Source organism: Rattus rattus, chromosome 9 (assembly GCF_011064425.1).
Source record: "Rattus rattus isolate New Zealand chromosome 9, Rrattus_CSIRO_v1, whole genome shotgun sequence".
Lineage (NCBI taxonomy): Eukaryota > Metazoa > Chordata > Mammalia > Rodentia > Muridae > Rattus > Rattus rattus.
The window spans coordinates 54,367,338-54,391,235 of NC_046162.1; the positions used below are offsets into that span (position 1 = coordinate 54,367,338).

The 23,898-nt window shown below is 42.4% G+C and overlaps 3 protein-coding genes and 1 pseudogene across 4 annotated transcripts; all 4 read right to left on the minus strand.

Annotated features, from left to right (window-relative positions):
- Positions 1–392: 392 nt before the first annotated feature.
- Positions 393–6,379, minus strand: Krt40 (keratin 40). Of its 2 annotated transcripts, XM_032912971.1 has the most exons (7): positions 5,933–6,379; positions 4,518–4,600; positions 4,055–4,211; positions 3,002–3,163; positions 2,801–2,926; positions 1,521–1,741; positions 393–483 (listed from the first exon to the last, which is right to left on the minus strand). In XM_032912971.1, the coding sequence occupies exons 1-7, from the start codon at positions 6,377–6,379 to the stop codon at positions 393–395; spliced, it is 1,287 nt and encodes a 428-aa protein (XP_032768862.1). The 2 variants fall into 2 exon arrangements, with proteins under 2 accessions (XP_032768862.1, XP_032768863.1); XM_032912972.1 differs by lacking the exons at positions 4,055–4,211; positions 4,518–4,600.
- An 8,543-nt stretch (positions 6,380–14,922) lies between these two features.
- On the minus strand, positions 14,923–15,222 carry LOC116910530 (keratin-associated protein 3-2). Its single transcript, XM_032914434.1, has one exon. It carries the CDS (start codon positions 15,220–15,222, stop codon positions 14,923–14,925), a length of 300 nt encoding a protein of 99 aa, XP_032770325.1.
- A 1,426-nt stretch (positions 15,223–16,648) lies between these two features.
- On the minus strand, positions 16,649–17,683 carry LOC116910017 (annotated as a pseudogene).
- Positions 17,684–22,151: 4,468 nt separating this feature from the next.
- LOC116910529 (keratin-associated protein 3-2-like) lies at positions 22,152–22,451 on the minus strand. Its single transcript, XM_032914432.1, has one exon. The coding sequence runs from the start codon at positions 22,449–22,451 to the stop codon at positions 22,152–22,154; it is 300 nt and encodes a 99-aa protein (XP_032770323.1).
- Between the last annotated feature and the right edge of the window lie 1,447 nt (positions 22,452–23,898).

The window sequence follows — 23,898 nt, forward strand, 5'->3', positions numbered from 1 at the left end:
AGCAAATCCAAACTACAGTCATGGGTCTAGACAATTCCTCTTCTGTTAAATGGTCATTAGAGCCAAGGCAATTGGCCACTAAGCTGTATTTACCACCCTAAAGCAGCGAGACAAGTTTCATTTGGAGATTAGCAAGAAGGCTTTATGGGCTTCCAGAATACCGAAAGCAAGCTTAAGGCAGAAGCCATGATCAACAGACCCAGGATGTTTAGTGCAGATTTTCAGGATCTGGAATCCCCGTAGATCCGTTTCTGCCTTGGGTGGAGCCTGGTTGAGGTCCCGACTCCCCCAGGGACAGATCTGCGTTTCCAGATTGGGTGTAGCCTGGGTGAGGTCTCGATTTCCTTCTTGAGCAGTTTTCATTTCCATCCACCGTGCTGGGGATTTAATTGTCATGCACAGCAGTTCTCAACCGTGCAAATCACGTAGGCTGAACACGGCTCACAGGTGCTGTTTGATATGGAGCCTGGATTGCAGGGAAGTCTGGGGGAAACCAATTCAAAGTAAGTTTAGTAAGGGAATGCTGGTAGCCGTCATCTCAGAAACGTTAAACTGCCTTATGAATTGTCCTCAGTAGAGACTTTGCATTTGACTCTAGCCTGTTCTATCTTTGGTGCCAGAGCAGCCCGGTCCATGGCTGCTTCAGTTCCCTACAGCAGGCATTGCTGTACAACTCCGCTTTAGCTTGTGAAATGTTATCTCGCGTATGCTCCCTATTTCCCTCGTGTGGAAATATGATCTATGAAAACCATTCTAATTCAGAATTTGAGGAGACTTTAGAACATTTGTCATAGACTTAGCCTCAGCTATTCACTTAAAGTTTTTCTTTTTACACTATGCAGGCATGCCTCTCTCTCTCTGTCTCTCTCTCTCTGTCTCTCTCTCTCTCTCTGTCTCTCTCTCTCTCTCTCTCTCTCTCTCTGTGTGTGTGTGTGTGTGTAAGAGGAGACCCTATAGAATCAGTCAGTTCTTTTCTTCCACCATGTAGGTTCCAGGGATCTACTTCAGGTCATAAGGCTCCCCAGTAAGTACCTCTGCCCATTGTGGTAGTTTGAATGAGAAATGTCCCCCATAGGTTCAGGTATTTGAACATTTAATTCCTGGTTGGCAGAACTGTCTGGGGCTGTAGTGCAGCATTCTGGAGGAAGTGCATCACTGGAGGTGGGCTGTCAGTTCACTCTTCCTGCTTCGTGTTGCAGTTGGAGACGCAATCTCTAAACTTCCTGTTACCTCTAAATGTCCTGCTGTCAGGCCTGCTGCTTGCTGTCTTGCTGCCTAGCCACGACATACTCTTACTCATCTGCAACTGTAAGCCAAAATAAACTCTCTCTTCCTCGAGTTGTCTTGGGTTATGTTCACGGAAACAAAGAAGTAACTAAAACCCCCACTGAGTCACCTAGCCATGCCTTTCCTTCACTGTTCAAAAGGAAAGACCCCTAAACATATTATGGAATTGGCCTTGGTCAGGCCTTGAGGAAACAGGGTTCTCTGTGGGGATTCTGGGGAACTGTGTAACTTGCCTGCTGTCCTCTTTCTCCAGCAGGCCCCTGTACGTGTTGATCTCACACTCCAGCCGGGCCTTGGTGTCCAGTAGCACCTTGTACTCCTGGTTCTGACGCTCCAGGTCACAGCGGATCTCAGCCAGCTGGTGCTCCACACTGTCAATTAGGCACTGCATTTGGGCCAGTTGTGTGCTGTACTGGGCTTCAGTTTCTGCCACAGTACACTCCAGAGACTCTGTCTGCAAGAGGAAGACCTTCTCAGAAGGACTCTATGACAGACCCTTGATGAACCCTCCCCCCCTTTCTAGCTCCAAGACCTTAGGGTGAGTTACTTAACTTCTCTGAGTGTGTTTTATTCTGTAGTCAATGGAGAATGCAGAGTACCTAGGTCATGGGGGAGCTGGGAAGGTGAGAGGAGCTGACATATGGGAAGCATTTGGAACAGTGCCTGGAAGCAACTGAAGGCCTTTAAATGTGTCATCTCTATTGTTATAACATTTGTCACTCACGACTCTTTTGGGTAGCTCAAGGAGGGTTGTCACCACTTGGGAAGAAACTCTTGAGTCTGAGCATCTGCACAGTGTCAGTACCATGAAGTAAGATCAGGGTTCAACCACCAAGAGGATTCCATTTCTACGGAGAACTGCAGAATGTTCTGGCACTTACTTCCTTTGGTCCTAGCTTCGCCCCACCTGTTCAACCAGGCTAGCGAAGATGTCTGCCATAGATCACACCATGCCTCTCCTACATGAATGCTCAGGTGAGGTTCATCTAGGTATACTCCTTGGACGTGGTCCAACACATACTGCGCTGCCGATGGGACCTGGTATATGTGACTTTCACTGCATGGTGCTCTTGTTGCGTGGGTGGGGAAGAAGTGTGGTAATGTGCAGATCTTAGCTGTAGTATGAACCCTAGAAACTTGATGTGTTTTTTGTTTGTTTTAGACACTACGGTGAAACTGGAAAAATGTTCATCAAAATAAAGGACATGAAAATCCGTTGTTAAGCTTAAGGGCCTTTGGCTCACCTCTCCCTGTCCCACTGTGTTCTGAGACTTTTCTTGTCTCTCGTGGATGTTACTGGGGGCCATGCTCAGGCTTAGGGGGACCAGTGAGACCACAAAGGCTGTTGATCTGTCACTCTTCCAATATGGGCAAGTAATGTTTGTGAAGAAAGACAGGAAGAAGCCAGCTAGGTTAATTGGCTGAACTGTGAGTGTCTCCCCGAACTTCTGTCAAAGAGCATAGCATCTCTGGGATGCTGCTGACAAAGGTTAGCACTGTTCATCCCACGCACCAGGGTTTGCTGTGCCTGGAGCTCAATTTCCAGAGTGTTGGCTGTGCGCTTCAACTCCAGCATCTCAGTCTGGCAGCCCTGCAGCTGCTCTGCACTGGACATCTGCTGCTGGTTCAGCTCTTCTGTCTGAAACAAAGGCCCTGTTAGAGAGCTCAGGCAAGGCATCCTCCCCAAAGTCTTCCCTTTCCCAAGGGCACTGACCTGAGCAGCGAACCACTCCTCCACATCCCTGCGGTTGTTGGCCAGCACTCTCTCATATTGACACCGCATTTCATCCAGGACTTTGTTGAGGTCCACAGTGGGGGCAGTGTCCAGCTCCACATTGAGTCGATCTCCAAGCTGCTCACGAAGCAAGTTGACCTCCTGAGAATGGAAATGGGGTAAGGAATGCCAGAGTGGGGTTTACTTCTGTTTAAGAAAGATTTTTAAAATTTACATTTATGTGTGTCTGTATGCCACATGGAGCTGGGGTTATGGGCAGTTGTGAGCTCCCTGAGATGGGTACAGGAAACTGAACTTGGGTCCTCTGGAAGAGCAAACAGCACTCTTAATTGCTGAGTCATTTTCCCTTATACTCTTTCTATTAAGTCCAAATGTTTCAGCTTCTTTGTCTGCAAAACAGGTGTAATTTTGTACCCTTTCCCAGAGGGTTATTGTGAGACAGGGAAGAGTTACTACACACACAGTAAATCTATAAAATTAATGACACATGCTCAGGTATCCATAATTGCCAGCTATTGTTACCAGCTAAGGTATCCACACTTGCCAGCTATTGTTACCATCAAAATAGTCAAAGAGTAAATTTTGTTTTTCTTTGTTACATCAATCTGCTTCTCATTTTAATAGCTTATGACAGAATCAAGATTATAAGCACACAATACCTACAAACATGATTCCAAGTATTGTGTGATTGTTTATCCCTTTTTTGGAAGGGGATACACAGTCAGTTTAATCAGCTCAATTTCCTTGTTATACAATAGAGCTATGGAAGAAACCATGAGTTGAGTTACTTCTCAACCCAAGCAATGGCAGGAAAAAGACCTCACCTCCCTGCCACTGACGAGGGTTATGTTAATGATGCATGCTGTACATCACATCTACCTTGAGAGATACTGGGGCAATCATGCTGCACAGTGAGAATGTCTCTAGTTTTGTTCCAGTATAGGCAGTGTCTGTCCCAGTTCAGTTTATACACATGAGATTTCTTAGCAGAACTCTTCCTATAATCTTTGACCCAGCAGCCACTCCACTCACCTCTTCATGGTCTTTCTTAAGGCAAAGTAGATCATCTTTCAGAGACTCCACATGGGCCTCCAGATCTGACTTGCACAGGGTCAGTTCACCCAGGATCCCACGAAGACCACTGATGTCATTCTCTACCAGCTGGCGCAGGGACAGTTCGCTCTCATACCTTTCAGAGTAGGAGAAAGGGAGGGGAGTGGCTTAATTGGCTCAAAGTACTGGGATGCAGGGTTGGATGACACATGGCCTCCAGAGAGTCACATGCCTCAATTTTCCTTACATTCCAAATGAAGGTGAGTTCAGGGTTCAAACATTCTCAGTTAAAAATATATATTATGCAGAAAATATTTTCTCTCTTATTGGAAGACATTAATTATTGTTAATTATTATTTTCTAATTAAATTTAAAATTTAACATGTAAATTGCATACACAAAACACACTGTGGCTTAACAAAATAAACATAATTTGACTTACTTTGACCTAAAATCATCGGCAGCCAGTTTGCAGTTGTCCACCTGCACGGCAAGTCTAGAATTCTCTGCCTTCGTGCACAATATCTAAGAGGTAAGTCATCATTTAATGAGCAGCTCTTTAGAAGAAATCCACATATCTATTTTAACAGCCTTGACACTCATTAGTTTATGAAAGTCTTTCCAAGTTAACAACGTCTCTTCCAACCCATGATTCCTATTAACTGTGCCACTTCACAGAATAAAAAAACATTCAGTGCCAACTGAGAAACAAAATACAGAAGCAAAAGACCTTCCCTTCCTAAAATGAAGGATTTCACCTTTTCTTTCTTAGTATGTGTAGGTGTGTGTGTGTACGTGTGTGTGTGTGTGTGTGTGTATGTGCAGGTGAGCGTGTATATTTAAGAGTATGTGTATGCACATGTGAGTGTACACATTTGAGTGTGTGTGTATGTTGGTAAGAGTGTAGCCTTGCACAGTGAGAAGATGGTGAGACGTTTTACGTGGTTGTGAGCTGTCACACATGGGTGGTAGGAATTGAACTCAGGTACTCATGAGCGGAACAATGTTGTTAATCCCTGCTGAGCCGTCTCTGGGGTTCAAGGTTTCCTTTATCAGTGATGCAGGGCATTTTGTCACCATCACTGGCTGTTGAGCTTTGTTGAAGTTTCCCACACTGCTAGTGCTTGTTAGAATTGCATCTCTGTGGTCACAGAAATCCATCAATTAAAAAAGGAGAAGTGGCTTTGTTGGTCAAGGGTTTGAAACACGAGTAGGAAGACCTGGGTTCAATCTCACAGAGCTCATGTGAAAAAGGTAAGTATAATACTCAGTGTCTGTTAACCCCTGGTACTAAGGAGGTGGAAACAGTAAGATCCATGGGGCTCCCTGGCCAGGCCTCAGGGACTGCAGCTAAATCAGTGAGTTCCAGTTTCAAGAAGAGACTCTATCTCAAAAACAAGGCGAGGAAGGCAAGGTACCTGCCACGGACCCCAGACCTCCTTACCCACACTCAGGCATGTGTTCCCTCCCCACACGATCATACATCACGTCGCCCACCAACCCCACATGTTGCACACATACACACAAATAGAGAACGATTTCCAGAACTCAAATGGATGGCATTCAATATCTGTTTGATAAAGAATATAAACACGCAATGATACATGAAGAATGGGGTTTAGAAGATATCATAACTCAATTTCCTTCACAGTGTAGACAAAGTCTACAGCAAGGTGACATTTCTATAGTCACCCAATAATTCTCTGAGAATGAGACTGATTATTTGAACTAACTCTAGGAATCCCCCTTTCCTTTGTTTCACATCCACAAAGCAACCTGCCCTAGTACAGCTATGAGAGAAAACAGAATTGGAAAACAGAGAACATTGGGAAACATTAGGGCAGTGAGACACCCAACCTTTTGTTGTAGCTCTTCAATGGTGTCGAAGTACCGCTGATAATCCGGGCAGACCGGTGTGGCATCGGGCTCACATTGCTCTCGGATCCTGCACTCCAGCTCAGCGTTGTTCTCTTCCAGGCTTCTCACCCGCTCTAGGTAGCTGGCCAATCTGTCATTCAGGAACTGCATGGTCTCCTTCTCATTACTGTTGAACGTCCCTTCTTCACACCATGCACAGTTCCCCACCAGGCAAGGACTGTTACAACCGCCAGTCAAGTAGCACGGTGAGAGGCAACCGGCCGGGAGGTGAGCCCTGCAGAGGAAGCTGGGGGTTTGACATCTGGATGTAGCGCAGGTGCTGGGAAGGTAAGTTGTGCTGGTGGGGCAGAATGAGGCAGTTGTGCAGCTCGATGCCCCTGCATAGGGCTCAGAAGAGCAGCAGTCAGGGGAGCCTTCGGAAGCCATCTTCTGAGAAGGAACGAACAGATTGGATGGTGTATTGCTTAGGTCTCGCCTAGTCTCCAAAGGTCTAGGACTTTTGGCTTCCTGAGACTTTTATATCTCCCTTCAAATGAGTGTTTACAGGACACACCGATGTTTTCTCTAGCCTTGCAGATGCCAGCTTTCCTACAAACATCTCATTAGTGTTGATTATTTACAGAGGAAGTTGTATGCCTCGTAAAAGGAGGATAACTTCAGGTTACTAAATCAGGACTAACACCATTTCCACATGCTGCTTGGATAAAAATTCTTATTTCAGCAAACGGCCATAGGAAGCACTACCTTTTTGAATGAATAAGGAACCAAAGAGAAAAATCGAGCCATCAGTAATTATAGGTAGAGCTCATTGAAGATACAGAAAGTAATATTCCCACAGAGTTTGATTTTGAAAATTGATTGCTCTTGTCTACTTTACAAATGGACATCACAGCTTATTAAGTTGTATTTGTTTGTGCTACCAACCACTGTGAAAATGGTGGTTTAGCAATCTCAATCTTGAAGTGCTTTTTTTTTTTTTTTTTTTTTTTTTTTAGTGAGTTTGAAGTATGTGCTTACATGGTACAGGAAAAGGTCTATGCTGAGTACAAAGTATGTGCATTCATTTTATAGACTGATTGAGTCAAACTGTGAGCTGGTTATCAGATCTGAATTGTGATCTTTGGTCATCTAGAATTTGTGGTCTGTAGCCAAGCACTAAGCATGCCTAACCCTGCTTAGTTGGTGAGATTGGATGTGCACTGAGTGGATAGTCAGACACGCAAGCTTTGCTTTCTCATGTTTACATTTTAGAAGCGTTATGCTGTTTTTGAAAAGCAGTCTTTCTTTCTTTTTCCTTCCTTCCTTCCCTCCCTTCTTCCTTCCTTTGAAATTGGAGATCAATCATAAGGTATTGTTCATGGCACATAATTGATTTACCTCAACCTATAGTCCCAGTCCTTACCTATATTAAGGAGAGCAGAGAGAGAAATTGCAATGAGGGTTTAGCTGTAATCTATGATGGAGCTCCTTACCCATTATACTTGGGAATAGAGCCAAGGAAGCCACAAAAATCTTACTTTTTTTTTTTTTTTAAAAAATATGGAGTCTGTCTCCTCTTTATTTAGGAAAGTCTCAATTTCATGAAAATTAAAAATATTGGGATGTTGGGAATATGATTATGTGATGTCTGTTTCAACTAACAGTTTCACTGAGTTAAGAACCTTTGGGTACAGAACTAGATGGACATTGGTTCTAGGATCTCACCTCTACTATAACTATAAACTGGAATTTCATGTTGTTTGACTTTAATTGTGGTTTTTATTTCACTTTCAAAAATTACACAGAGAAAATTGCTTTCAAAATCAATAAAAGTCCACCGTGTGTGTGTGTGTGTGTGTGTGTGTGTGTGTGTGTGTGTGTGTGTGTATGCATGCATGTGCATGTACATGGAAAGTAGACATTAATATTGAGTGTCTTAGATTGCTTTTTATTTCCTTATTATCATTTTTGAGACAGATTTCTCTATATAGCTCTGGCTGACCTGGAATTCACTATGAAGACCAGGCTGGCTTCTGACTCATATTAATCTACCTGAATCTGTCTCCTGAATGGTTTGTTAAAAGGCATGTGTTGTCAGGAGCCAACATAGGAGAAGCTAAAAACTAGCAGGAGATCTTTCCGAGATGAGTCTGCCTTGGATTAAAATCTACAGTGGAGCTCCAGTAGGTAAGTCCCAGGGGAAATTCATTTGAGGAAATATATCTGTTATTAATATGATTTCTTGTTATTATTAAAATATGTAATGATTACTAGGTATTAGCCTACCCTTTGAGCAGATCTCTGCAGAACTACAAAGATGTACTGTCTCTTAGTGATGCTATAAAACAAATGAATGAGTTCCCAATTCTTTATAATGATCCTATGAGAATTCCTAAAATTATATCAGTATTTATTAAGATCTTTTATAGTGGGACTGCCATTAGGTTCTCTCTGATAATCAAAACTGCATTGAGAACTCTGCCAGTCTTTAGTGTCATGAGTTAATTGCTTCTGAGATACCAAGCAGACACCTCCTACTCAGAGCACATTAGTGGTTGTAAAACCACTAACTAAAGGTCATAAAAAGGGAACTAACAATTCATTATAGTTGCTAGGACAGAAGATAAAATATTGACTGGGTTTATCTATACAAAAATTCAGTAATAACGCAGTTATGGCTTTTAACTCGCCATGAACCTGTAGAGCTGTGACAGATAATGGATGTTTAGACAGATAGTTACTCGTAATGGACATGTAAGGAAACATTCTCTGTTGTAAACTTCTTATTCGATTTATGGTTTGAATTTATGTGTAAACTTGTCATGAACTTTTTACCATGTGATCATGAATTCTGAGAGATGTGTGGGTGCTGAAGACAAAGAGAGGAGAACATTCCTCTTATCCCCTTTTACTTAGAACCCTTACCCCCCATTTTTACAAGGCCCTTTCCCCTTTTTCTTCAAAGGCTTTCATAGGACACTTTTTATAATTTAGAAATAAACACTAAAATCACTTTTCAAAGCTTCCCCTTTTCTTCCTGAGACTTCAACAAGCAGCTGCATAGTTTCTGCTGAGATACAACAAAGGCTACTTTACTTGCTGTTAGGCTACAGATGTTAATCACCTAAACTGGCAGTTTTTAGCCCTCAGAATTAGCAAGAAACTTTTTAGGACTTTTTAGAAGTTATCATCAGCATTCAGTACAGTTAGAGAGCTGGAGACATTCTGTCTTTAAAACTACTCTGGAGTCTGACTCTGTGTCTTGTTTCAACCCTCTCCAGGCTGGGAGGCTCTTGCCGATGTGCCACCTTAACTTTTGAGACAAAGTCTCTCACGGACTAAAGGTTCACCCACTCAGGTAGGCTGGCTAGCCAGTGAGCTCTAGGATCATCTTCTACTTGTTCCCCCAACACTGGGATTACTGATGTGTTGCCATGTCCAGCTTGATCTCAAAGCCTCATGCTTGTACAGCAGACTCTTTACTGATCCAGACATTTCTCCCCAGAACCTCTAAGGAAAAAAATTTCATGATCTGAAACAAAACACAATTAACCTCCCATCCCTACCCTGAGCATCACTTCCCAGGTAGCTGCCAATGAAAATACAGTAATAAAAATCAGAAGGAGTATATAAGATAACATCCTTTATTCGCAAGTTGTTTAAATTGTTCTGCTATATTCTAGAGGGGTATATGGTGTACTGTTACTACTCTGTGAAGGAAGTGGGGCTGAGAGTTCAAAGATGCACTTGAAAAGATTAATACCTAAAATAAAGCCACCACCCAGGAGCAAACTGATAACTAACATACAAAACCTCGTTGAAGAGAAACACTCTTCTTCACTAGCCAGCTGTCCTAGACACAGGTAATTTAAATGTAATACTAGGAAGTAGACCGTGGAGATGCATAGCTGGACTTCCGGCTTGGGAGGCTGAGGCAGGAGGATCAGGCCTTTGAGGACTGTCTGGGTTACATGTCAAAACCCTGCCTCAAAATCCCATCCAAAAAGTGTCACATAACATGTTATTATTTTAAATTAACTGCAGATAAAATTAGGAATATTTCCTTTTGCCTCAAAGTAAGTTCTGACTGGAGAGTTTTGGCTGCTGGTTCTTGTGTCTGTGGGGCATGGCTATTCATTTTGGTCTTGATGAAATAGACAGTTTTGCACAGTAATGGATAGCTGTACTCTCAGAACATGGGAGGGGGCCAGGGTACACATCTGCAGCTCACGATCCTCAGAAGCAGAGGCCACTGGGAATAGAGGAAAACAGGCTCTTTCATGGTTGTTTCATGAGAGGCCACAATAACAAGCATGGCTGTTTCATTGATGGCATCCATGATTGCTTTGGGACATCCACTGACTCCTGACGCCAGAATAGGTTTTCAAAAATATGATTCCATTTCTTTAATTTTTTATTCTTTACTGATACAACCCAAGCAATCTACCTTGCCAAACAGAATCTCACTTCCCTGGCTGACAGCCACCTTGTGGCTTGTTACTTGGTTCACAAATCCAAGCTCCGGCCACTCTCCCCCATCATAGATATTATTTCTCCTGCCCTTCATTTCATGGCTTAAGTTTTATGTCAAAACCCAGTGACAATGCTATCCAGCTGCTTCAGCTTGAGACATATCTATCAGACTCCTCACATCAGTGCTCAAGGAGCATGTGGAAGAGAGGGTAGCAGAAAAACTGTAGGAGCCACAGGTGGCAAACAGCAAAGAAATAGTGTTTATAGGACACAGTAGGGCAGCGCCACAGAGGAACTCATAGCAGCTGTGACAGCATGCTCAACTCATGCAAGCCCAAGGCAGAGCAGAGAGAGAGGTGAACACAAGGTTCTGCCTACCCATAGTTGAGGAGTTATTGGCAATTTGTAGCTGCTGGGAAAGGGAGAGTTGATTTGATTGAAGAGTGTTATCCATGATAGGTTGACTACATTCCAATGGAAGGCCACATATGCAAGGATATATGGACAGCACAATCTGGGCTTGGAAAGGACACAAAGTTGGGTGAACTGGAAAGTGGGGGTTTATCTGGGTGGTGATGGGAGAGGGCATGAATAGGATCAAGAGACCTTGTGCAAAATTATCAAAGGAAACACACACACACACACACACACACACACACACACAAGTTTCTAGGTGATTTTCTTTTGTAGCTTTATTAGTCTTTTCTGGACAGAGTCTCTTAAGATATAGTATGTCTTATATATGGTCCTTAGCACATAGGAGGTTGTTAATAAATGTTTGCTAAAGGTAAATCCATTCAGTTTAATAAGGACTTCTGTTTTGATACATAATTCTTTACAAAAATTAATATTGAAGACCAGAAAAATTAGTGGGGGATGAAGAATCCTGGCCTGGTGGTCCTACTTCCATGTAATAATTTAAATGTGCATTTGGGTGTAACATTCTTACTTGCTAACTGTATTTTCCTTTTCTAGGAATGGAATGTTTTTGGGCCTTCTTATCTTCATCATAAAATGAGAAAATAATACCTGTGTTTTCTACTGTGCGGTTGGCAAACAATAAACAACAGATGCATCTTACTTTATAAAAGTTAATATTGCTGAATGGTGCATCTTGGCTCCCAAGGACTGCATGGTTGTTAACATGTTCACATTCTTTCTTCACATTAATTTATTAAGAAAATGTGATATATGGCTAGGTGCAGTTTTGACAAAGCTACGTAGCCATCATGTTGACTAAGACATTAACATTTTCCATCACAGTAGGATGTTATTTTGTGCTCCTTTTCTCTTGGCTCCAAAGATAGATATTATAGTGTTTCCAGTGACCATGAATTACTGTTCAGTATTCTTGAATTTTATGAATGGAGCCACATAGTGTACATAATTTTACGTCTGATTTCCTCCAGTTACTATTATATCTTTTAATTCCCTGGTGTTACATCAGTATTTCGTCATTCTGATGAATATATAAAAATCTCTTGTGTGGATGAATAGAATAAATAAAACTTTTATAACATCCACATACAAATGTTTTTGTAGATGTATTTTTTCTCTTCTTTTGGATCAATATTAAGAGTAAAATTATTGAACTGTGAGTAAGTATATATTTCTATATTTCTTTTTACAAGAAATTATCAGAGACGAGAGAGATAATTCAGAACTTCCTGGCCCCCAGCTATGAGAAACTAATATAACTCTTTTGTGGGACCAAGTCCAGATGTTTCTTTTTTTGAGATTTCTTTTATTTATTTTTAATATATTTTATTTTAATTAAGTATATGGTATCTGTATGTGGATATGTTGCATGAGTGTAGATGCCTGCAGATGCCAGTAGAGGGCGTCAGAGACACTGAAATTAGAGTAAGAGGTGATTGTGAGCTACCTAACATGAGTGCTGGGAACCAAACCCAGGGACAAACATAGATTAGTATAAATAGGTTATTTTAAGTTATGAGCTAGTCAGAGAAGAGCCTAGCTGTATGCCAAGGTATTTGTAAATATATCTGAGTCTGAGTCTTGTCTCTGAGAGCACGGGGCTGGCAGGAAGAACCAGACCTAACTTCTATAAAGGACTCCATTTCCGTCTATTAGGCCATACTTCCCAAAGTCTCTACTGCCTCCCAGCATTGCTGTCAACTGGGGAGCAAACCTTCAACACATGCGTTTGGGGACACTTAATAGTCAAGCCATAATGGGATCCATAACTCATGATGTTATCAATAATGCATGAGCTGTCTGGTCAGTCTGAGTCTTCTCCATTTGGTCCTGTCAGAAGTTAGTTTCAGACACGCTGCCCTTTGTAGATGTTGAGTTTTGATTTGCACCACCACAGTGATTAACTATATAAAACAGTTTTTCATGTATTATTTTAGCTGTTCATCTACTGATGGTTATCTAGGGAGGTTTTATTTCCTGGATATGATGACTAGTTTGCCAGTAAATAGGGGTTGGAGGGGAAAATTCAGGGACATCTAGCTTCATATACACCTACGTATTGGAATGTTTATACTGGGTGTCATTTTTCTGGTGTGGTGATGGAATACAATGTTAAGAAGCAAATTTGGAGAGTAAGGATTTTTTTTTTAAATTTTTCTTTAGCTCACAGTTTCATTGTGATTTAACCCATAATGAGGAAGACATGGCAGCCAGGGTATGAGCCCAGCCTGGTAGTCAGGAAGGAGAGAGAGAGAGAGAGAGAGAGAGAGAGAGAGAGAGAGAGAGAGAGAGAGACAGAGACAGAAAGAGATAGGGACAGAAAGACAGAGAGACAGAGAGACAGACAGAGACAGAGAGATAGAGACTGAGACACACAGAGATACAGAAAGAGAGGGAGAGAGAGAGAGAGAGAGAGAGACAGAGACAGAAAGAGATAGGGACAGAAAGACAGAGAGACAGAGAGACAGACAGAGACAGAGAGATAGAGACTGAGACACACAGAGATACAGAAAGACAGGGATAGAGAGAGACAGAGAGACAGACAGACAGAGAGATAGAGAGAGACAGAGAGAGACTGAGAGGCAGAGAGAGACAGAGAGAGAAAGAGAGACAGAGAGAGACAGGGACAGAAAGAGACAGAGAGACACAGAGAGACAGAGACACAGAGGGGTAGAGACAGAAAGATAGAGACTGAGATAAACAGAGAGATACAGAAAGACAGGGACAGAGAGAGAGAGCAAGAGAGCAAGAGAGGGAGAGAGTGAGTGAGCAAGAGTGAGAGAGAGCAAGAGAGTGAGAGAGAGACAGAGACAGAGAGAGACAGAGAGACAGAGACAGAGACAGAGACAGAGAGACACAGAGAGACACAGAGAGGCAGAGACACAGAGAGGCAGAGACACAGAGAGGTAGAGACAGAGAGACAGAGACTGAGACAGACAGAGACAGAGCGATACAGAAAGAGAGAGAGAGAAAGAGAGAGAGAGAGAGAGAGAACAGAAGTGGAGCCAGACTTTAAAACCTCGAAGGCAGCCCACAGTGGTGTACTTTCTCTACCTCCTAAAGGTTCTATGGTCTTCTCAATCAGTGCTACCAAGTGGGGGCCAGTACTCAGATACCCATGGAAAGCATTTCTCATTCAAACCAGCATACCGGGTATCCTGGTAGGTGTTTTTAAAAGTCAATTTGACACAAGCTAAAGACATCTAAGATGAAGGGACCTTAATTGAGAAAACACCTCCATAAGCCTGGCCGGTAGACAGGTCTGTAAGGTACTGTTTTGAATAATGATTGATATGGGAGAGACCAGCCGTGGTGGGTGGGGCCATCCCTTGGAGGTTGGTCCTGAATTGTATAAGAAAACAGGTTGAGCAAGCCTGGAGGAACAAGCCAGTAAACAGCTTTCTTCCATGACTTCTGCTTCAGTTTCTGCCTCCAGGTTCCTGCCCAGATCTCTTTGATCATAAACTATGATAGGAAGTGGAAGCCAAATAAGCCCTTTTCTCCCCAAGTTGTTTTTGCTCATGGTGTTTTATCAAAGCACTAGAAACCCCAACTATGACACCAGACGATGAGGTTTCCGTAGACTAGCTAAAATGACAAATCCAGTAAGTCTTGCTTTACCGCCACTGTTTTCAAGGCTCTCAGTTTTTCTTCTAATGACATCAGGAGTTAAGAAACACATTTAATGAAGTCATATAAATAAACAAAAATTATAGACATTTCTGCTATGCCATAGACGCAAGATTTATTAGGAAGACCATAAGGAAATTCCTTGATTCACAGAGAGATACCCACCAAGACTGAAAACAGAAACCCCAAACACCCAAAGGAAGGCACACATTAACATGAAGGAGTCAACGTCTTCAAACATCTTGAAGTATCAACAGTCCACACGGTAAGCGCCGTGTCACCAAAGACTCTGGTTTCTTTTTGCTGAGGCAGGAGAGGACGTTGTCATGACAATGTCACTCAACCCCAACTTCTAAATCAGAATAAACTGATTGCAGGGTCTCCTGGGTAAACATAGAGCTCCCTGGTTGACTCTTTCGAAGACTGGTGCCAAGTAAGGGACCCACAGGTTAGCAGCACCTTGGGGTGCAGGGCTCCTCACAGCCTGGCTGCACATAGGTGGTGAGGTTGACGGTCAGCAGGTCTGGGGTTGGGTGGCAGGAGTTGAGCAGGAAGCAGGTGGGCACACAGGGCTGAGGGATGTGGCAGGGTGGGGGACAGTTGTCACAGCAGGTGGGCTCCAGCTGCCAAATGGTGTGTGGGCAGGTGCTGGGCAGGCAGACTCCACAGCGACAGGACTTGTCAGAGGAGCAGATGGTGGTGGCAGGGCCTGTGGGGACACTGCAGCAGCGGGTGACACAGCAAGCCATGGTTCTGGAGTCTGGTTGGCTTTGGTCTCTTGTAATGATGAAGTGTCTGAGGTTCAAATGTCTTGCTCCGGGGTTCTTATATACCCTCCCCAGTGGGCGTTGACCCTACCAATGGGCTTCTTTCCTGGTTCTAGTTTATGTTCCTGTTCCCATTATCCTGTAATTGGCCTGCCATTTAGATGCCTGTAAAGAGTCCCTGTTCTGCTAATTACCTTTTATTTGGATTCATTGCCAAATCTTAACTGATTACACTTGCTGTTTGTCAGTGGGACACAAGCTTTATGATGTGCCACAAAAGGCTCCTCCAATTACAGTGTCACCACCAGGCTATGAGGGACCACAGGGGCATGACAGTAATCTGCAGAATGCTGCTCTAGTCTCTTTGCCCCTTTCTCTATCAGCTTGATGAACTCTTTTATTTTTTGAAGAGATGAATTGTATTTTAGTTACTGTCCATGAGCTTTGGGGCACTTGAAGCTTAACACTACACTAAAGTGGTTTGATGAGAAGGATGGACAAACTTTACAAATAGATATTGCTTTTATATAAAATATTTCATATTCATTAAAATTGAAAATGTAAAAAGGCATAAAAATTCATACTTATAAGTAGGATAGAATTATTCTTGACTATGCAACCATACATTTTTACGTTTCTGGAATCATTTTATGTAGATTATATAATGTATCTCCCCCCCCGTACTAAATAAGACTCTTCCTTATTTTATTGAGCAAAAGCAAGACAGAAAAAAAACTCTATATGGCAAGTTTTTATTTGTATCAGATTGCAGAGTACCATCAGTAAGCAGAAGGTTACAATCTGAGCGTAACCCAAAGTTGGGGATTAGTCAGTTGTCCCAAGTCCATCAGGTGTCTGAAGCACACGGAATTGCTTATGAGGAGTAATTTGGTGTGATTAAACATTTCTGTACCTTATTTGACAATTATCATTCGTGTGTGTGTGTGTGTGTGTGTGTGTGTGTGTGTGTGTGTGTGTGTATGACGTGTGTACACACACACACTTCCAAATTAAATACATTTATATAAAAAGCTCAGGAATGATGTTAACATTAATTTCTTTAAAAAGTCTATTATATTAAATTGCATTAGAAGCAGAAATACAAAAAATGATCAATTCACTAAATACTGATGAATTTACAAACAATTGAAAATGAAATTAAAGTTTCTACTGAAATGTGTATTCCCGTGACATTTGAGAGGCACTCACAAGCCGTGGAAATAAATATATTTCCGCCCCCAGATTTCGAGAGACTAAAGGTTCTAGGAGTAGCACTGAGCCCTCTACGTTAATAATGAGAATCATGGTTGGCAAAGACAGAAGATAATTTTATTCTTTCATATGGCAGGAACGCTCAGGATGTGGTCACTGAAATCTCCACTCCACAGCCTAAGTTTTCTTTCTTCCGTCAGTGGAAGTCTGGCTTCTCCGGAAAAGTACAACCAGTTCGCCTAATTATGGCTCTTGCTGTACAGTGGCCGGCATGGACACAATCAGTCAGAGGCTTGTCGGAGACCACTTGAGACAGAATCCCTCCAACAGATCTGTCTCCGGCTCCATTGGTGTCAATGATCTCTTCCTGGTTTTGATCCAAGACAGGGAAAGCAGTGACATCGTTTCCTGTAGCCACTACAGTGTCACCTCTCCCTTGGGTGACGATCACGGTCCTCTTTGCCTCTTTGAGCTTGCCTTTCGAAGAGCCTGCGCCTTTTGAACTATTTCTTTAATGTCTTTAGTCTCAAAGCCTTGCTCTCTAGCAAAAGTCGCAGCTTCTGTCTCATTTCCAAAGAAGATGTCAACATAAGGCAGGACTTGCATGAAGGCTTCCTCGAAGAACTGGCTAATGAACAGCGCAGACAGGTTCAAAGTGAAGGTCCTGTTGTTCTCGGCGCAGCGCGAGCGACTTTCAATACTGACTCTGGGGAGACTGTAAGGAAGAGGCCAGCTATGTAGTAAACTCTGGCTTTTTCTGCCAACGTCCAGTTCCTCTCCAGGTCAAGGTGCTCTTCTTTCTGATTAACAATTGGCGGCAGCAAGGTTAGCAACAAGGGACCTGTTGTCATCAGTGATGCGCACGGCACACGTTCCTGTTGGCTGCTCGTTCTGCTCACAGGAATGAGCATCCGCACATGCGTCAGCAGCTTCAGGAACTCAGGAAACATATCTATCCCAATGCATCCAAAGAATGTTGCTGATCTGTGTGGCTCCTGGACCTTCCACTGAGCCACTTTTGTTGAATTCCGCATAGAACCACCAGCATGATATTCAACTTGGATTTTTTTTCTATTTTTTTTTTTTTTTTTACAAGTTCATCGAACAATTCCTTGTGCTTGTCTTCAGCCAAGATCTGGTCGTTTGGTTTCAGAGAATACTTACCAAGGAAATCTTTGTCTATTACGGCAGAGACGTCAAGAAGAGGATTTCCCATTCCAAACAGCACATTTTCACTCAGCGCTTGTGAAGCGTCCACCTCGAGCTTTTTGGGCTTCGGCTCGCCCGCAGCTGCGATCTTCGCACTCTCCTCCGCAGCTGCGGTCTTCGCACTCTCCATAATGTATCTTCTTGCATAAGCTCATATATTCCATTATCTTGCATTCCTGATTTTTAATGTTTCCTAGTATTTATCAGTAATTGAACTTCTGGGTTACTTTAAGGTTTCATTTTATTAATTATTTGCTTTTTATTAATCTCAACCGTTTTCTTTAATAACTGTGGCAATAGAGATTCTCTATTTGAATCTTTGTGTCCTTGTTTCTGATTATTCTGACGTAGAAATATTTACCAGATAGAGTTATAGGGACAAAAGTAAATGTCTAATAATTTCAAAGCCTTTAATATTAATTATACTACTGCCCTCCAGTACTTTTCTGGTTGTGTTTGGCTGGTAAACATTTTCAAAGTCCTTTCCAGTTTGCAAGACGAACAATGCCATTTCATTTTTGCGTTTCCCATAGCAAGTTAGACTGACCCACGCTCCCATTGCACCGGTCCTGGGCATTTGACTCCTATCATGAATTAGCCCTGATTCTGTTACCGTGTTTTCACTTCCTTGGCTGTTCAATGGGGAACAGGACAGCTGCACTCTTTATCTTTATGTAGAATAAATTGAGACTAGAAATTTAGAATCCAGGTAAAGCCAATCACAAGAGTGATTTAGACTTCAGATACATTTCAATGCTTAAGAGTAAGAACTAGGTGTATTCCTGGGCAGTATCGTGCTTGTAGCTTAGAGCGCTTATGCTTGCCTAGACTCGTGCAGCCTTTAAGCCACGGTTCTCATACTCCTCTCCCTTCCCACTCTAAGGCTACCTGTCCATCAGTCTGTGATGATAGGTGTGTTTGTATATTTGGGAAACAGGCATATAGAACCAAGAGGACCATGCTTGGAGCCAGCGGAACTCTGCACTGTTGGTCCGAGGAGGACTGGTTACCTCCCTTGTTAGTGTAGGCAGTTCACTGTTGGGAGTCTTGCTGTTCTTCTCTGCAAAGGGAGGGCACTACCACGTACATTCTCTTACTTAAAAAGACCATCGTGAGCTTCATGTGAGATGAAAAGAGCTTCAAGTCCGTGATATGCAAAGATGGGCACCATGATTATTGAAATAAGGCGCAGATCACGCAAGGCAACACAAAGATGAAAGGAACAGTCACAGAGAGGAAGGCGAAGAGGAACCCAAGTAAGAGGGACACCTCAGATGGGAAAGCGGGCACTGATCTCAGAGTTCTGGCTAGTTACGTAAGGAAGCAACATCAGTGTTAACATCTGAGAGCAGAGCCAATGGTTGGCAGGTACACTAGGTTAAAAAATTAAAAAAAAATGATTCCCACGGTTTTCTTTGAAAGAGAGTGTTGACAGTCTGTAATACTCTAGAACCTTTGGAGATTTATCACGGAATGAATAGCTGCTAAGTTCCAACTGGATTGCTTAAGGAAAATGAATATTTCGTGTGTGTGTGTGTGTGTGTGTGTGTGTGTGTGTTTGCCTGTATTTGGGTTTATGTGTGCACATGCATGTGGAAGCCAGAGGACAAATCCCACTGTTTTTCCTTACATATCATTTACCCTTCCTCTCCTCTCCTCTCCTCTCCTCTCCTCTCCTCTCCTCTCCTCTCCTCCTCTCCTCTCCTCTCTCTCTCTCTCTTCCTTTCTTTCTCTCTTTTTAAAAAAGTTTATTATTTTAACTTTTTTTATGTGCACGAGTGATTTGCCCATTGGCATGCATGTGCGCCGTGCGCGTGTCTGGTGCACACAGAGTCTAGAAGAAGACATCAGACATCTGGAACTTGGAGTACAGCTGGTCATGTGAGTGAGCTGTCACGTGGCTGCTGGGAACTGAACCCAGATCCTCTGCCAGACCAGCAGGTGCACTTAACTTCTGAGCCACCTTTTCAAGCTTCTACCTTTTTGTTTTGAGACAGCATCTCTGACTGGTCTGGAATCGCTCAAGGAGGACACCTCTCTGGTTAGTGAGCTCCGGGGATCCCGTCTCTACCTCTTCAGCACTGTGATTACAAGCATGGGCCACAACACCCAGTTGAGTCCTAGCAATCAGACTCAAGTCCTTGCATTTGCAAGGCAAATACTTTACCAACCAAACTATCTCCTCAGCTCTATCTCATTCATTAAATAATTAATGACACAGTTAGTCATTTCTTGAAGCGTAATGCCGGGCTCAGCGAGCAAAATAAACTTTATCTGTGTCCTTGTGGAATTTACAGTCTGTTGGAAAGGCTTGTGACACATGTATTATACATTGCTGAAATTATGAATCATAATGGGGGAAGGAAAAATTACGTTCTTACAGCAAATAACAAAGGGCGGGATGTTACTCTGACATTTTCTGGAGACAGGAAAAAAATGGTGCGCAGGCCATCAGATTTTCATGGCTGAAAGACGCTGTTATTTCGTATCTACACTAAAAGACTTGTTATTGTGTATGTAGGACTTCACGTTTCTCTAGTCATAAATGAGATTTAAAGGTATATTAATAGACCAAGCCAGTTATTAAATGATAAATCTATGATGACCATCATTCTTTTTGAGCAGAGATGCAGTACTTTATGAATGCATTTTCTCCTCAGAGGCCCACGAGACGTGGAAGCTACTACACTTACCAGTGAAGCTAGTGAGAGCTAGAAAGGTGACACAGTCCTTAGATCATCTGCTGACTCACTCGCTAAAGGCTAAATGTAGGACCCAGTGGCAGCGATCTACCATTTCTGTAAAATTTTATTTATAAAAATAAAGGAATTTTTTTCTTACACAAACATTCTTTTGGCTTTGTCTCAGGGCTTTTTCAGATTTGACATCTGTCTTTCTATATGTGTTGTTGTCTTTATGTGTATATGTATTATATAGTATAAGTTTACATATACAATACATGTGTAATATACGTGCACATAGGCTTTGTAGCACCAGAAGAGAGTTTTCTCTATAAGTTTATGTTTGTTTATTAAATTAGCTAATGGGTTTAACTAATATTCATTCATTCATTCATTCATTCATTCTTCTTCTTCTTCTTCTTCTTCTTCTTCTTCTTCTCTTCTTCTCTTCTTCTTCTCCTTCTTCTCCTCCTCCTCCTCCTCTTCCTCCTTCTCCTCCTTCTTCTTCTCCCCCTCCTTCTCCTCCTCATCCTCCCCTTCTTCCTCTCTCTCTTTCCCTTCTCTCTCTCTCCTCTCTCTCTCTCTCTCTCTCTCTCTCCTCTCTCTCTCTCTCTCTCTCTCTCTCTCTCTCTCTCTCTCTCTCTCTCTCTCTCTCTCTCTCTCTCTCTCTCTCTCTCTCTGACTTTCCCTGTGTTGCCCAGCCTGGCCTTGACCTCTCTATCCTCCTGTCTCAGCCTCCTGATCTTTGGAGGTTCAGGCACACTGTGCCCAGCTTTGGTGGAAGCTTTCAATCTGTCATCCCAAAGCAGCTTGCATCCTATTGACAACTCGTCTATCACCTCTCTGATAACAGGTGGCAAACAAAGCATGTGTTAGTGTCCAGACGCTAGAGTTGAAAATAAGATTGAAGCAACCCAGCTATTAGAGCTGGATATCTGTCAGGTTTGATTAGAGCCAATTTACCCCCTTTTAGTCAAAATTGGATGTCATGATTTTGTTGAGGAATTTTACTTTTTTTTTCTTTTTTTTTTTTTTTTTTACATTTTTTCAGGCATGCTTTGAATCTGTGTCAAAGCTGCTGATTAGTTTCTTCCTCTCTTTGTATTCAAGGCTTTATGATGTGGGAAAGAGTTGGCCTTTTGAGTCAGACATGCTAGGGATTAAATTCTGCTTGCCTTAGTAACAAACTTTATAACTTTGAGAACATCTAATAAACTAACAATTTTGCCCATATCATTATATAGTGTTGTTTTGAGGGTTCATTGAGTTTGAGAGAAAGGAGAGATGATGGACAGCAAAGACAGACAACAAGTTAGGAAGGTGGTGCCTTCATTTGGAACATTCTATGATAATAATAACGATGATGATAATAATAATAATAACAATAATAAATAATCTATTAAACACAAGTAATATATCCCAAACACTAACATAAATAAAGAACACTGACGGCCAAGGAAATACAATTTATTAGAAAACCCATCAGGAGATTATTTTGCTTCTGAAAATACTCAATACAGAAAATAAGACCTCAGAAGCAATATGACCCAAACCCCCATACTTTAAAATCTTAAAGATTTCAATAGCACTTTTATAATAGACGTTCACCTGCTGAATTCAATCAAATGACCATTCATCCAGGTTGCATAAGCAAAGTCTTGATTTCTTTCCCTTAAAAACAAAGGTAGGGTTTCCATAGCCTAGGTCATCTGCCTACTTTAACATTGTGATAACTACTGAGAGAAGCTGACAGTGATTGGGCAGATCCTGGGGTTTTCATTACGATGTGAAGAGTAAGGGAGCCACAGGTCAGCAGCACCTTGGGGTGCAGGGCTCCTCACAGCCTGGCTGCACATAGGTGGTGAGGTTGACGGTCAGCAGGTCTGGGGTTGGGTGGCAGGAGTTGAGCAGGAAGCAGGTGGGCACACAGGGCTGAGGGATGTGGCAGGGTGGGGGACAGTTGTCACAGCAGGTGGGCTCTAGCTGCCAAATGGTGTGTGGGCAGGTGCTGGGCAGGCAGACTCCACAGCGACAGGACTTGTCAGAGGAGCAGATGGTGGTGGCAGGGCCTGTGGGGACACTGCAGCAGCGGGGGACACAGCAAGCCATGGTTCTGGAGTCTGGTTGGCTTTAGTCTCTTGTAAAGATGAAGTTTCTGAGGTTCAAATGTCTCCTCTCAGTCTGGACTGTTTTATACCCTCCCCAGTGGGTGTGAGTCCAATCAGAAAGCTTCCCTCCTGCCCTGTTTTTGTTTGTGACACCCTTTCCCATTGAGATTATCTAATCAGTTTGGCATTTTTTTTTGTCTATTAAAAGTTCCTGCCCTTATTAATTCAATTTGGAGTTTTGACTCATGGACCAACCATTTTGTCATAAGACCATCATAGTTTACCTTTACGGAATTCTAGGCATGCTCAAACTGGTATGAGTTATGTGTAATTTGCCCAAGTGACAACTCATGGACACTTTTAGGGTTTAAAATTTCTCAGTTCTTCTTAGTTTTCAGTAGCGTGCACTATATGATGTTTCATGTATTAAAACATTTCAGAGAAATTAGCTCAAATGATTAATTGGATACTTTTCCATTCAATGAAACCATCAAGAACATGGCCACTTATTTATTAATATTTCATCTGGCAATGCACACTTCAAACATTTCCTTTCTTCACTGATGATGGAATTCAGGCTCTCTGAGCAAGCAATGAGGCAGAATGTTGCAGGGTTAGTTTTTTCTTTTTTAATAAATCTGTAGTATGCACTGTTGTTTTGTTTTGTTGTTTGTCTAGAGGCCTTTCAAAGGGGGTGTTATGTTATTTTTCCACAGCTTCTCTATTCTTAAAGATAGGCCAAAGAATAAAAAAACATTGAAAAGAGTAAAAAAATCCCATGGCTCTCCTTGATCAGATGTCATGAAAAGAAGACTAACTTAGTCATCATTCATTTTCACGTGAGTGACACATGCACTTTAAAACAGGGCAGAATGGGAAACCACATGATTCACAGAGTTAACACCAGGTCTTAGATGGCAATTCAAGGTAGAACGAGGGACTTCATTAAAAAACACGTTAGAGACTTTCATCTGCATATGTGTTTGTTTTACTCCCTTGGAGCTTTGACTGGATGATACATTCCTTTGAGAGGCCTTCTACCACATCTGTCACCTCAGCTGGCCTTGATTTATCTCCCTGTAGGCTGAAGTTGAGACCCAACAATGCCTAATGTGCAATGGTTCCGACATCGTCACATATCTCCTCAGCACAAACCCCTCTGCCAGTGGAACTGAAATCACAGATTTTTTTTTAATTTGGATGGCAAATCATTTTTGATTAAGCACTGAGTACAGATTCCTCGGTGAGGTGTTGTTTCACCGAACATGGCATGTCTAAAGAAGGATAACTGAGAAAGCATTAGAACGTGATGCCACCGTGAAGCGCCATGCTTGACCTGTAGGAAGGGCAGGTGGCCTGTCTAATGCTTTGGATACCGTGTTTCTTCTGTGAAGAAAGGTGTACCATCTATCATCTCACTCGGGTTCCTGCTTTAGCTGCAAATGTCC